Below are 14,227 nucleotides of genomic sequence, written 5' to 3' on the forward strand. Positions count from 1 at the left end.
GACCAGCATCTGATCTGAGGTCTGTGTGGGTTAGTGGGGGATATGGAGGCTGCAGGACAGTATCTGATCTGAGGTCTTTGTGGGTAAATGGCTGACATAGAGGCTACAGGACAGTATCTGATCTCAGGTCTGTGTGGATAAATGGGTGACATAGAGGCTACAGGACAGTATCTGATCTCAGGTCTGTGTGGGTAAATGGGTGACATAGAGGCTACAGGACAGCATCTGATCTGAGGTCTGTGTGGGTAAATGGGTGACATAGAGGCTACAGGACAGTATCTGATCTCAGGTCTGTGTGGGTAAGTGGGTAACAGAGAGGTTGCAAGACCAGCATCTGATCTGAGGTCTGTGTGGGTAAGTGGGTGACATTGAGGATGCAGGACCAGCATCTAATCTGAGGTCTGATGTGGGTAAGTGGGTGACATTGAGGCTGCAGAACCAGGGTCCAGGATTAAAAGCCCAATATCAGCAGCAAAAATTGCACTTTTTTTGTAATTAAAAAAATGATTACAAAATATTTTTAAACTTATATGGGAGGAAATAAGAATTTAAATTAAGACATTAATTTGCCAATATAGAAATCGACATCATCACTTTTTCCCAAACTATTTATATTTTGCAGCCAACTAACAAACATTATCTAAGAGATTCTATTGACTTGATATTTTTCTCTCAAGTACAGAAAAGGCACAGTAAATTATGATACTTTACTTTGGATTTCTGGATACTTCAGAAGAATGAGAAATCCTTGTTTTAGGGTTGAGCTGACAGTCTCGGTGCCGGCAAAGAACAAATTTAGAACAGTAAATAACAAGTTCTCAATACTGAATTCTGAAATTGGGTTTTGGTTCTCCTGAAAAATAAAAGTAAAACATGATATAGGTTATTGTTAAGCTGAGGACACAACTGTGACAAAATTACACAATAAATATAAAATAAAAAAATAGGAAGTTGTGCACATGTCTATAGCATTTTATGGCAGTAGTATTTGCAACAAAGTATAACATTCATTGTTGCAAACATTGTTGCAATAGAGTGCTAAAAAAATGTCCCCGCCCCTGAGCTTCTAAATGCCCAGATTTACTCTTCAGTCTTTAAATTGGAAAATTGTTTCAAATTATATTCAATATGTAAACCATAAAAGTTTAATTTTGACTTTAATGACACTTTAAACATTAAAGGGACACTGAACCCACATTTTTTTCTTTTTTGATTCAGATAGAGCATGACATTTTAAGCAACTTTCTAATTAATTTTCTTTTATTATCAATTTTTCTTCGTTCTCTTGCTATCTTTATTTTAAAAGCAGGAATGTAAATCTTAGCAGCCAGCGCATCTTAGGTTCAGCACCATGGATAGCGCTTGCTTATTGGAGGCTGACATTTACCCACCAATAAGCAGGCATAACCCAGGTTCTCAACCAAAAATGGGCCGGCTCCTATGCATCACATTCCTGCTTTTTAAATAAAGATAGTAAGAGAACGAAGAAAAATTGATAAAAGGAGTAAATTAGAAAGTTGCTTAAAATTGCTGCTTTATCTGAATCATGAAAGAAAAAAATTATGTTTAGTGTCCCTTTAAAGAAAAACAATACTAACAGTTATTCTTTATTATACAATACTTAGCTTGCTATTGTGTATGCAGACACAGCCACAGCACACAAATGTAATTCCGTTTCTCTTATATTTTTAATCAGCAAGAAACAAAACAATGATCTTAGAAAACAGGGTGTTTGTTCTTTTATGCCATCGATACAAAGGAATTGCCAAACATGTATCTAAAATGTACTAATCTTGTTTTTACATCAGCAGGGGGACAAGCAATCTCAAGCATGCTATCGCTGTTCTTTGACAGTCTCTCGTTGTATGTACACCAGATATAGGGCCAGATGTATCAAAAGGCTTGAGGACAAGGTTCTCAACTTGAGAACCTGTCCGCACAGCTTCATGGCGTATGTCCATTGCTCATATATACCATTACACACTCAAGTGAGTGCGTAATGCTGCCCCCTTCCCTCACGCAACCAATCAAGTGAGAGAAGGGCCTGTCAATCATCCAGAATGAGTGAGTTTGGGGGGATTTCTCTCCAGTGGCAGAGAGCGTAAGAGGCAATGGTCTGATGACCTCGGCTTATTACTTTGCTGAAAGCAGACTTGCATGTGCGAACCTGCCCCACAAGGGCTCCAAAGCAGCTTATGCCCATAATATGAGAGCTTGTATACTAAGTTACAGACATGAGAACATCCTGTATATAAGAGTGTTAATTAACTTGCCATATATTTGCCACTTGAGAAGAAAAAAAGGAAAGCAAATTATTATTTTTTGTTCTGGATCTGCTGGCACAACAATAGGTAGGTATTTTAACACAGTATAACTCTATGGGCTCCATGTATTCCATGAAACAGCAAACACTGCACCGGAGCCCTTGTGGGGCAGATTAGCATATATGCGCATGCTTCCCGCAATGTAAGAAGCAGCAGTCATTAGATCGCTGTTTCTTACACTCTATTCCACCTCTGAGGTGATGAGGGAAAATCACAGAGAGCTCACTGGTTCTTGGTGATTGACAGTCCCTTCTCTCACGTGATTGGTCGCAAGAGAGAAGGGGTGGGCATTACACTCTCACTTAAGTGTGTAATGATACATACGGGCAGCAGATCCTGTTCATCTGCTGTTCATATGTTGCAAAGGCGATCGGACAACTTCTCAAATTAATTTTTAATAACTATATCTCTAACATTGTCTCTCTTTCTATACACACACACATATTTATTTAAAAACATGGAGATGGACTGCAGCCAAAAACCGGAATGGGTTACACATTCCTTGACACTAGCAAAACTCCCAGCTCTGACTGCTCACCATGCACTCTCAGAACGTTAGCGTTACATCCAGTGACTCAAGCAGTTTACCTAGACAAGCCTAGGTGCAAAGTCCAGGAGGTGGTACAGATATATAAAATCTTTGTGATAAAGTGTTGAAACAAAAATAAATAAGAATAGATAATATACAAATGACAACTAAAATCATTGCATAAAAACGAATTCTGGGACAAAGATCAAATAAATAAAGTATAACAAAAAGGATACAAAAGTCCTGTTCTATTGTATTCTGTCCTTATTCAAGATGTAGAATTGTTTTGTATTTCATGTTATTGACTTACTATAGTTGAAGTGTATTCACACATATAAACACATAAATATATATGTATATATTCATATACATATATATTTATTTATTGCTTCCCAACGATGCGCAAATTGCCCCCTGCACTGCGCTAGGGGGTTTGCTGCCGGCTGCCGGGATGAAAACAAGGCTCCTATTGGAGTCTATATAAGCGCACTCTCATGAGCACTTGGCTTACAGGCAATGTGCTTGTAATAATGAGTGGAGCTCAAATATTGCACTCGCGTAAGCGCAATATTGCGCACCACTTATAATCTAGCCTATAGTTCATAATAAAATTTTAAAAAAAAGCGACAATAGAAAGTAAGAAGATATAAATAAAAACTGAAATAGCTGTGTCAAAGTACTAATTATATAACGGAGCACCTAAATATTTTACGCAAACTACCAATAAATAAGTAACTAAAATAAAAATAATATAAATAATAAATCAATTTAAAAAATAAAGTGTATCCTTGCTGAAGATTTTGCACACGTTTGAAATTGTCATAAGGGATTAAAGAAATATGAAACTTTTATGATTCAGATAGATTATACATTTTTAAACAACTTTGCTATTTATTTCTATTACACATTTTGCCTCATTCTCTTGGTATCTTTTATTGAGGAAGCACAATGCACTACTGGTAGCTCACTCTGTACATCAGTAAGCCAATGACAAGAGGCATATATGTGCAGCCAGCCACCAATAAGCAGCTAGCACCCAGCTACAGTGCCTACCTAGGTATTCTTTTCAGCACAGGATTCCAAGAAAAATATGCAAATTAGATCATAAAAGTAAATTGGAACTTTTTTTAAAATTGCATTCTCTATCGGAATAATAAAATAATTTTTGGGGGTTTCATTTCCCTTTAAATGCCCTAGCCTCTTTGTTTAGCAGCTAAACTACCTTAACAGAGTAAAGACCACAATCACAGACATGAGTTAAAATACTCCAAGGAGGGGGAACATTTTGTTGAAGCGAAAACCCCCAGGAGGGGGAAAAATGTATTAAAATAAGCAAAAGAACATAACAGCAGAAATACATCATAGGCAGAAAAATTCTTCTAAGTAGCAATCAGATACTATTTATTCTTGCTGAAGGTTTTGTATATAAGTTAGATATTATTATATTTTTCTCTCTCATTGCTTTTCTTTCTTTTTTTGACACTGTAAAATATTCTAGGTAGCAACAGATAGGACATATAGACCTAGATTACTAGAGGAGCACAAAATTGCACTTTCACGAGTGCAATATATATAAAAATTGGCCACAGCAGAGAAGGTAACCTAAGTTACAACATGGCAGCTCCCATTGCTTTATAGACACTAAAACTTTACACTTATTTTGTCAATATTTAAACAGCTAATGTAACTTTAAAAAATACATCTACGTGTTATTCTCAGACTAATCTTTTCTTAGAATGCATCATTCTATCTAGCATTTCTTTAGTGTTTAATGTCCCTTTAACAGTTAAGAACTGTAAAACAGTTCACATTATACTAACATTATGACTTTGTCTAGCCTTGTTTTCTGCAGACTCAAGCCCTGATTGGTTCCTTAAATAAGGAAAATGGTGGTTGGAGTTAGACTATTGAAAAACAATTTCAGCAAACAAGATACTAATTTATTTAAAAAAACGTTTAGACTTTACCGATATGTTATTCAATAGCAAGACAAGAGGGTGTTTACTATGCATTTAATTTACCGCACTCATAAAATGTACATCTAGACAAAATAAATATCTAAGTTTAAGTCACCTGTTGCATTTTAATGATGAAACAATCAATATAGTCTCTTGGAGAATTTGGGTCCAATGTTTCTTGATTCTTCTTGACTCTCTTTCCTATAAATTGTAGCAGTACTTTTAATAAATCATTTATTTTCTGATGAGGACCTGGTATGTGATTCATAATCATTGGAATTATATCTTGAAGCTGCAAAAAGGAAATAAGTAATTGAATAGTATAAATTATAAATTTGAATTGAAACAAATCACTAACAAAAGCATTTGGAACTAAAATGATGGAATAATATTCCCTTGAACTGGACCTAGATAATATTTCTGTTTCACCATAGGGAGATCAGGTTGTACTTTGACCATCATCACAAACATCTTAGCAGATACAATTTATACTCATCTGTAGGGGAACAGCAGAACTTCTAATTATTTATTGAGCTATTTTGAAAGGGTTAAATACATAGAAATTAAAAATCATTGTTAAAGAAATCTGCAGAGAAACGCGTAGTTGGTTGGTTATCAAATGTTCTTTGTTCCCATGTTACTCTTTGTTTTACATATATATATATATTTATATATATATATATATATATATATATATATATATATATATATATATATATATATATATATATATATATATATATATATACAGTATATATACACACACTCATACAGGTATAGATAAATATTGTTTCAAAATACCATCTTCACAGATATAGAAATATGTATTTATGAATAAAAAGAACAAAGTCTGCTATCTGCAGAACATTGGAATGTGAAATATTCATATTTTCTTTGTGGGTTAGCACGCATGAGAATATGCTATCAGGTTTGCGCAAGAGTGGAGTATTCGGGTTTTTTTTCAACTTTTTTTGCTGGATTGACTTCTATGGGGGAATAAGTTATTGCGCATGCAATATCCTAAATTCGTTTTTTGGTGCCCGAGAGCGATAACTTTTTACTTTCAACTTGTAATACCAGCGCAACCTGACATGCGCGAAAAGTTTACTTCTAGCACAATTAGAGCTCTTGCTTATGCGCTAAATACTACTCCACTTGTAATCTGGCCCTAAAAGGAACAGTCAAGTCCAAAAAAAAACTTTCATTTTTTAAATAGGGCATGTCATTTTAAACAACTTTCCAATTTACTTTTATCAACAATTTTGCTTTGTTCTCTTAGTATTCTAGTTGAAAGTAAACCTAGGAAGGCTCATATGATAATTTCTAAGCCCTTGAAGGCAGCCTCTTTTTTATTTGCTTTTCACAGGAGGGGAGAGCTAGCTCATATGAGCCATATAGATAACATTGTTATCACACCTGTGGCTAGTGGCAGACACTGCACTAATTGACTAAAATGCAAGTTAATAGATAATAACTAAAAGTCATGTGATTAGGGGCAGTCAGAAGAAGCTTAGGTACAAGTTAGTCACAGAAGTAAAAAGTGTATTAATATAACAATGTTGGTTATGCAAAACTGGGGAAAGTGCAATAAAGCGATTATCTTTTTAAACAACAAAAATTCTGGTGTTGTCTGTCCCTTTAATCTATAGGCCTCTAGTTATCAACGTGTCTACTTACCTGCCTTCGCCGGCCCAATACGCCCTCCTAAGCTCGTCTACCATCGCCTCCGCGGACCTGAAAAATCTCGCCAAAGTTATCAATAAATCTGTCAAAAAGCCACGCACTAAGTACGGGGCGATGAGCAGCGGACTGTGATAGTTATCACTCATCCGATCTCGCTGCTCTTCGGCTATTTGACAGCTTTATTGACAAGCTGTCACTAAGCACCCACACTAACTACACTTTTCTACCCCCTATACCAGCGCCCCCGGAGCCCCCCGCAACTAAATAAAGTTATTAACCCCTAAACCGCCGCTCCCGGACACCGCCGCAACTATAATAAATGTATTAACCCCTAAACCGCCGCTCCCGGAGCCCACCGCCACTTACATTATACCTAGTAACCCCTATCCTGCCCCCCCTATACCGCCGCCACCTATAATAAATTTATTAACCCCTATCCTGCCGATCCCGGACCCCGCCGCAACTAAATAAATTGTTAAACCCCTAAACCGCCGCTCCCGGACCCCGCCGCCACCTATATTAAACGTTTTAACCCCTATCCTGCCCACCCTACACCGTCACCACCTATAATAAATTTATTAACCCCTATCCTGCCCCTCCCTACACCGCCGCCACTATAATAAAATTATTAACCCCTAAACCTAAGTCTAACCCTAACCCTAACACCCCCCTAACTTAAATATTAATTAAATACATCTAAATAAATGTAACTCTTATTAAATTAATTATTCCTATTTAAAACTAAATAATTACCTTTAAAATAAACCCTAATATAGCTACAATATAAATAGGAATAATTAATTTAATAAGAGTTAAATTTATTTATCATTGTTGTAATATTTTTGAAATGTTTGTAACTTATTTTTTTTATTTTTTGTAACTTGGCTTTTTTTTTTGTACTTTAGTTAGTTTATTTAATTGTATTTAATTCTGTAGTTATTTGTAGGTAATTTATTTAATTAATTTAATGATAGTGTAGTGTTAGGTTTAATTGTAACTTAGGTTAGGATTTATTTTACTGGTAATTTTGTATTTCTTTTAGCTAGGTAGTTATTAAATAGTTCATAACTATTTAATAACTATTCTAACTAGCTAAAATAAATACAAAGTTACCTGTAAAATAAACATAAATCCTAAAATAGCTACAATGTAATTATTAATTACATTGTAGCTATCTTAGGGTTTATTTTACAGGTAAGTATTTAGTTTTAAATAGGAATAATTTATTTAAGTATAGTGTAGTGTTAGGTGTAATTGAAGGTTAGTTTTTATTTTACAGGTTAATTTCTCTTTATTTTAACTAGGTAGCTATTAAATAGTTACCTAGTAGAATGCGAGCTCAATCTGATTGGCTGATTGGATCAGCCAATCAGATTTTTCCTACCTTAATTCCGATTGGCTGATAGCATCCTATCAGCCAATTGGAATTCGAGGGACGCCATCTTGGATGACGTCACTTAAAGGAACCGTCATTCGTCGTTCAGTCGTCGGTGGAAGAAGATGGCTCTGCGTAGGCTCGTCTGAGGATGGCTCCGCTCCGGATGGATGAAGATTGAAGACGCCGCCTGGATGATGACTTCAATCGGATGGAAGACTTCTTCAGCGCCCCTTGGATGATGACTTCTGCCGCTCCAGATCTCCTCTTCTGTTCCATCGGTAGTCGGCTGGCTGAAGACGGCTAAAGATAGGATGATCTTCAGGGGGGTAGTGTTAGGTTTATTTAAGGGGGGTTTGGGTTAGATTAGGGGTATGAAGGTGGTGGGTTGTAATGTTGGGGGGGTTGTATTTTTATTTTACAGGCAAAAGAGCTGTTTTCTTTGGGGCATGCCCCGCAAAAGACCCTTTTAAGGGCTGGTAAGGTAATAGAGCTGGTAACATTTTAATGTAGAATAGGGTAGGGCATTTTTTTATTTTGGGGGGCTTTGTTATTTTATTAGGGGGCTTAGATTAGGTGTAAATAGCTTAAAATTGTTGTAATATTTTTGAAATGTTTGTAATTTATATTTTTTATTTTTTGTAACTTAGCTTTTTTTTTGTACTTTAGTTAGTTTATTTAATTGTATTTAATTGTGGTTATTTGTAGGTAATTTATTTAAATAATTTAATGATAGTGTAGTGTTAGGTTTAATTGTAACTTAGGTTAGGATTTATTTTACAGGTAATTTTGTATTTCTTTTAGCTAGGTAGTTATTAAATAGTTCATAACTATTTAATAACTATTCTAACTAGCTAAAATAAATACAAAGTTACCTGTAAAATAAATATAAATCCTAAAATAGCTAAAATGTAATTATTAATTACATTGTAGCTATCTTAGGGTTTATTTTACAGGTAAGTATTTAGTTTTAAATAGGAATAATTTATTTAAGTATAGTGTAGTGTCAGGTGTAATTGTAACTTACGTTAGTTTTTATTTTACAGGTTAATTTCTCTTTATTTTAACTAGGTAGCTATTAAATAGTTAATAACTATTTAATAGCTATTGTACCTAGTTAAAATAAATTGAAATTTGCCTGTAAAATAAAAATAAATCCTAAGATAGCTACAATAAAATTATTATTTATATTATAGCTATATTAGGGTTTATTTTAAAGGTAAGTATTTAGTTTTAAATAGGAATAATTAATTTAATAAGAGTTAAATTTATTTAGATGTATTTAATTAATATTTAAGTTAGGGGGGTGTTAGGGTTAGGGTTAGACTTAGGGGTTAATAAATTTATTATAGGTGGCGACGGTGTAGGGGGGGCAGGATAGGGGTTAATAAGTTTAATATAGGTGGCGGCGGGGTCCGGGAGCGGCGATTTAGGGGTTAAACAATTTATTTAGTTGTGTCGGGGTCTGGGATCGGCAGGATAGGGGTTAATAAATTTATTATAGGTGGCGACGGTATAGGGGGGGCAGGATAGGGGTTACTAGGTATAATGTAGGTGGCGGTGGGCTCCGGGAGCGGCGGTTTAGGGGTTAATACATTTATTATAGTTGCGACGGTTTCCGGGAGCGGCGGTTTAGCGGTTAATAACTTTATTTAGTTGCGACGGTGTAAGGGGGGACAGATTAGGGGTTAATATGTATAATGTAGCTTGCGGTGGGCTCCGGGAGCGGCGGTTTTGGGGGTAATACATTTATTTAGTTGCGGCGGTGTAGGGGGGGACAGATTAGGGGTGTTTAGACTCGGGGTACAAGTTAGGGTGTTAGGTGTAGACAGCTCCCATAGGAATCAATGGGATATCTGGCAGCAGCGAACATGAGCTTTCGCTATGGTCAGACTCCCATTGATTCCTATGGGATCCGCCGCCTCCAGGGCGGCGGTTTGAAAACCAGGTACGCTAGAGGGGCAAAGTGACGAGCGTACCTGCTAGTTTTTTGATAACTAGCAAAAGTAGTCAGATTGTGCCGAACTTGTGTGCGGAACATCTGGAGTGACGTAAGAATCGATCTGTGTCGGACTGAGTCCGGCGGATCGAAGCTTACGTCACAAAATTCTACTTTTGCCAGTGTAAAGGGCTTGATAACTAAGGCGAATCAGCCTCGCCACAAATACGCTGCGGAATTCCAGCATATTTGAGGTTGACGGCTTGATAACTAGAGGCCATAGTCTCAAACTAGATCAGAAGCATTTATGTATATTTAGTACTCTCTGGCAGTAGCGTTTGCAACATTGTATAACACTGCCTCAAACAATGTTGAGAACACTGCTGCGTATTAGAGTATTAACGAAACGTGCATGCTCCTGAGATTCTATGAGACTATTTAAATTTACTCTTTAACAAAGGATACCAATAGAACAAAGCACATTTGATGATAGAAGTAAATTGAAAAAAATACTTAAATTACATGCTCTGAATCATGAAAGTTTAATTTTAACTTTTCTATTCCATTAATATTTTCAAAATTGGACATTTTAATGAATGATAGATCATATCACTAATTGACTGATAATGTAGATGTTAACCATATTCTTAAAAAAATCTCTTTACCTGGCCCCAAGTGGTGTTCATAAGTTGAAATGTCTCATTGAACATGTTGAGAATCTTCAAAAACTCCACATCTTCATATTTAAATCTCTTTCCAAATACCACAGAGCAGATAACATTAGAGACAGCTTGTGAGAGGATGTTTCTCGGTTCAATAGGATCTTCTTGATATAAGAGATAAAACAGAGTGGTTTCTTAACCTTAAAAGTGTTTAAACCCCCCGCCCAAAAAACAAACAAATATATAACTCAGTTTCTTTGCCATCCTATTTAAAGGGAGGTTGTATTTTAATATTAATATTCTCATGCCCCTCTAGATTTAACAAAATTTGACATAAATATGGATAGGCAATTTATCAAACATAGGGGTAGATTTAACAAAGGTCAAGCGGGCATCATTTGCTGTAGCGAATCATGTCCACTCGACCTCGCCTAATGCAGACAGCATACACTGTCGGCATTTAACATTGCACAAGCATTTCTGATTAAATGCTTGTGCAATGCCGCCCCTGCTCATTGAGTAGGGGCCGTCAATCATCCTGATCTAATCAGTTTGGGATGATTTCAGTCCTACACCTAAAAGGTGGCAGAGAAGTTAAGGAGCAGCAGTCTTACGACCGCTGCTTCTTAACTTCCGTTTCAGACGGAGCTGAAACGATGGGGCTTCGAAGCAGCATGCTTAATAAATGGACCCCCTAGAATGAAACATTTCTGAGTTGGCCAGGTGGGGCTTTGAACCTTATTACCCAAGGATTTAACAAGCACCACTAATAACCAATTAACTAATTGAGACATCCCAACAGCTACCAAATCCAAAGCAGATTGAATATTTAAAGAAAAAAAAGGTATTTAAAAAAAATGTACTTTTTATAAAATTTCTATTAGTCTTCTCCACAGTAAAACCAACTAAAACTTTTTTTTTTCACTAGAATTTTTTCGAATATTAAAATATTCAATGTAGAACATGTACATACGTTTATATGTTCTTAGCTCTTCTACCAGAAACTGTGCTTCTTCTTGGATCCTTTCTTCGATGCTCCTTTTTCCCATCCCAAAATTCCTCAGGGTTGTAAGCGAGAAACGACGAAGCTGCTTCCAGCGTTCTCCATTGCTAAAAACAACACCTAAAACAACAAAAATTGCCCTTACTCCTTTATACTAAACATAAGATATTAAAACAGTATATTTGCAAAGGGCATCCAACTATGAGCTCGCTTCCATTGAGTCGTTAAAAATGGAGCCGTAAGCTACCGAAGCGGACGACAGCTAAAGGTAATTTACGGCTCCATTTTAGTACCAGGTTTCCATTGAAAAGATTAGCGTGTTGCGCGCAGTCGCTCTTTTCGGCCGTACGTAAGTTTGCGTTGCCAACCGATGTCGGATTTGTCGAAAAGCGCGCCATAACAAGTGCATTGCCATGGTAACCCGACCTCTGTCTATAAGAATAACGGTTTGCGCCTGCGCTCTTTACCTGTGATCGCCTCTAGAGAGAAAGACACGGGAGCTAGTTGCGTTGGTAGGAGTTTTGGGTTTTTGAGAGTTGTTTGAGAGTTAGTGGAGAGTTTGATATTTGATTTCCATATATTCTTATTGTAGGCCTCATATAATATTAGGAACACACACACACACATCCATACATTAGTTAATTAACACACATTAGTTTATACACACAAATACACACACACACACATACACACTTTTATTTGATACAAACACATTCACATTTTTTTTTTCATTAACCCCCATATCCCCATCTTCCTTTATTACTCCTTTCATTAATCCCCTTATTCCACTTCCCATCCCCCCTTTGACTACCCTTCCCTTCCTCACTATATAACTTGTTTTTTTATATATACATTTTGCCCATCCTATTTTTTTTTTTTTTTAACATCCCATATTTTTTGTTTCATTTGACTATATAGCTCACCCCTTTCTTAATTTGCATCCCTTATTATTTTTCTATAATTTTGTTCTAATCCTCCTTAGTTTTTCCTTTTTCATTTACATCCCTTTGTTTATTTTCACCCCCACATTTTATTTTTATTTTGAGGGATATAGAATAGAGATAGTTAGGGTCTAGATAGGTTAGGTAGTTAGTTTTGGGGCTATTTAATTTAGGGTTTAGTTAGGTGAATTAGTGTAGTTAGGTAAGCTAGGGACTTTAGTGTTAGGTTAGAGTTAGGGAGGAAGGAGAAAGGGATGGATAGGCCTAGTGGAGTTGGGAAGGGGGTGGCTAGGGGGAGGGCAGTGGTGAGGGTGGATAGAGGGAGGGGGAGGGGGGAAGTAGGGAGTAGTATGGGCAGGAATAGGGGCCGAGGTTTGGGTGGAGGATTTGTCCTTCCTCAAACCCTGGCAGAGGAGGGAAGGAGAGAGGGTGGAAGAGGAATGGAGGTGGGAGGAGTGAGGAGGAGTCAGCCTCAGCTAGGCACAAAAAGAAAAGGGAAAGTGGGGCAGACTGTGGCAACTGGGGGTGGGGCTGGTGGTAGCCTGTCACAGCCTGCAGGGACAGAGGAGGTAGAGAGGGCTGGTCCCCAGTCACAGGAGGGAGAGTCTGTGTCTGCTGGCCCTTCAGGTGTGAAGGGCAGGCTAAGAGAGGAGAGGTACTCTGAGGAGGAAAAGGAGGCTCTTGTTGAGGCATACTTGGAGAGGGCAGCTCAGCTGGAGAACCCTAACCTGAGGCCGGCTGTCCGGAATAAGCTGTGGGAGGAGATTCGAGTGGCAGTCAGCTGCTTAGGACGTAATCGTTCTACTGCCAGCATTAAACACCGCTATCATGACTGCAGGAGGGAAACCAAAGCTAAGCTGGCACAGCAGGCCAAATATGCACGTGGGACAGGTGGTGGTCCTAGCAAGAGGATACACCTAAGGTCATGGGAGGAGATGCTGTCCAATGTCATCTCGGATGAATCTGTTTACGGATGTAAGGGGACAATGGACACCTCTGTGCCACCTGAAGAGGTGTATGAAGGTGAATATTCAATATTAAATATAACCATATATGTGATGTATATATGTTGTATATCATAAATACCCATCTGTGTTTAGCTATGAATCTAAATTTACATAGTTGTATTTAATATGTTCAGCAAGCACTCTGTATTGTATATCTGCTCCGACAAGCAAGAATATTGATAATATAATATCCAAGAATATTAAGCATTTCATATAAATCATGTGTCATTGTCCTTAAAGGGACACTGTACCCAAAATATTTATTTTGTGATTCAGATACAGCATGCAATTTTAAGCAACTTTCTAATTTACTCCTATTATGAATTTCTCTTCATTCTCTTGCTATCTTTACATGAAAAATAAGACATGTAAGCTTTTTTTCTAGGTTCAGAACTCTGGACAGCAGTTTTTGATTGGTGGATGCATTTATCCACCAATCAGCAAGGACAACCTAGGTTGTTCACCAAAAATGGGCCACCATCTAAACTTACATTCTTGCATTTCAAATAAAGATACCAAGAGAATAAAGAACATTTGAAAATAGGAGTAAATCCGAAAGTTGAATAAAATTGCATGCTCTATCTGAACAAAAGAAAATATTTGGGTACAGTGTCCCTTTAACAATGTTCCTTTAAGACACAGTCTATAAAGATTCCTCAGTTATGGTCATATATGCTTTGATTTTATCCCAAACACACTATATGTATGTATGTGTGTGTGTGTGTATGTGTATGTATGTATGTATGTGTGTATGTGTGTGTGTGTGTGTGTGTGTATGTGTGTGTGTGTGTGTGTGTATGTGTGTG

At 37.0% G+C, this 14,227-nt stretch overlaps 1 protein-coding gene across 1 annotated transcript in view; it reads right to left on the reverse strand.

Annotated features, from left to right (window-relative positions):
• Window positions 1-14,227, reverse strand: part of LOC128636470 (cytochrome P450 2C8-like) — a 36,933-nt gene that overhangs the window by 15,769 nt on the left and 6,937 nt on the right. The window contains exon 3 of the mRNA XM_053689483.1: window positions 11,444-11,593. Within this exon, the coding sequence (XP_053545458.1) occupies window positions 11,444-11,593 (150 nt within the window). The remainder of the gene's footprint in view (window positions 1-11,443; window positions 11,594-14,227) is intronic.

The sequence above is a fragment of the Bombina bombina genome, chromosome 7 (assembly GCF_027579735.1).
Source record: "Bombina bombina isolate aBomBom1 chromosome 7, aBomBom1.pri, whole genome shotgun sequence".
Taxonomy (NCBI): domain Eukaryota; kingdom Metazoa; phylum Chordata; class Amphibia; order Anura; family Bombinatoridae; genus Bombina; species Bombina bombina.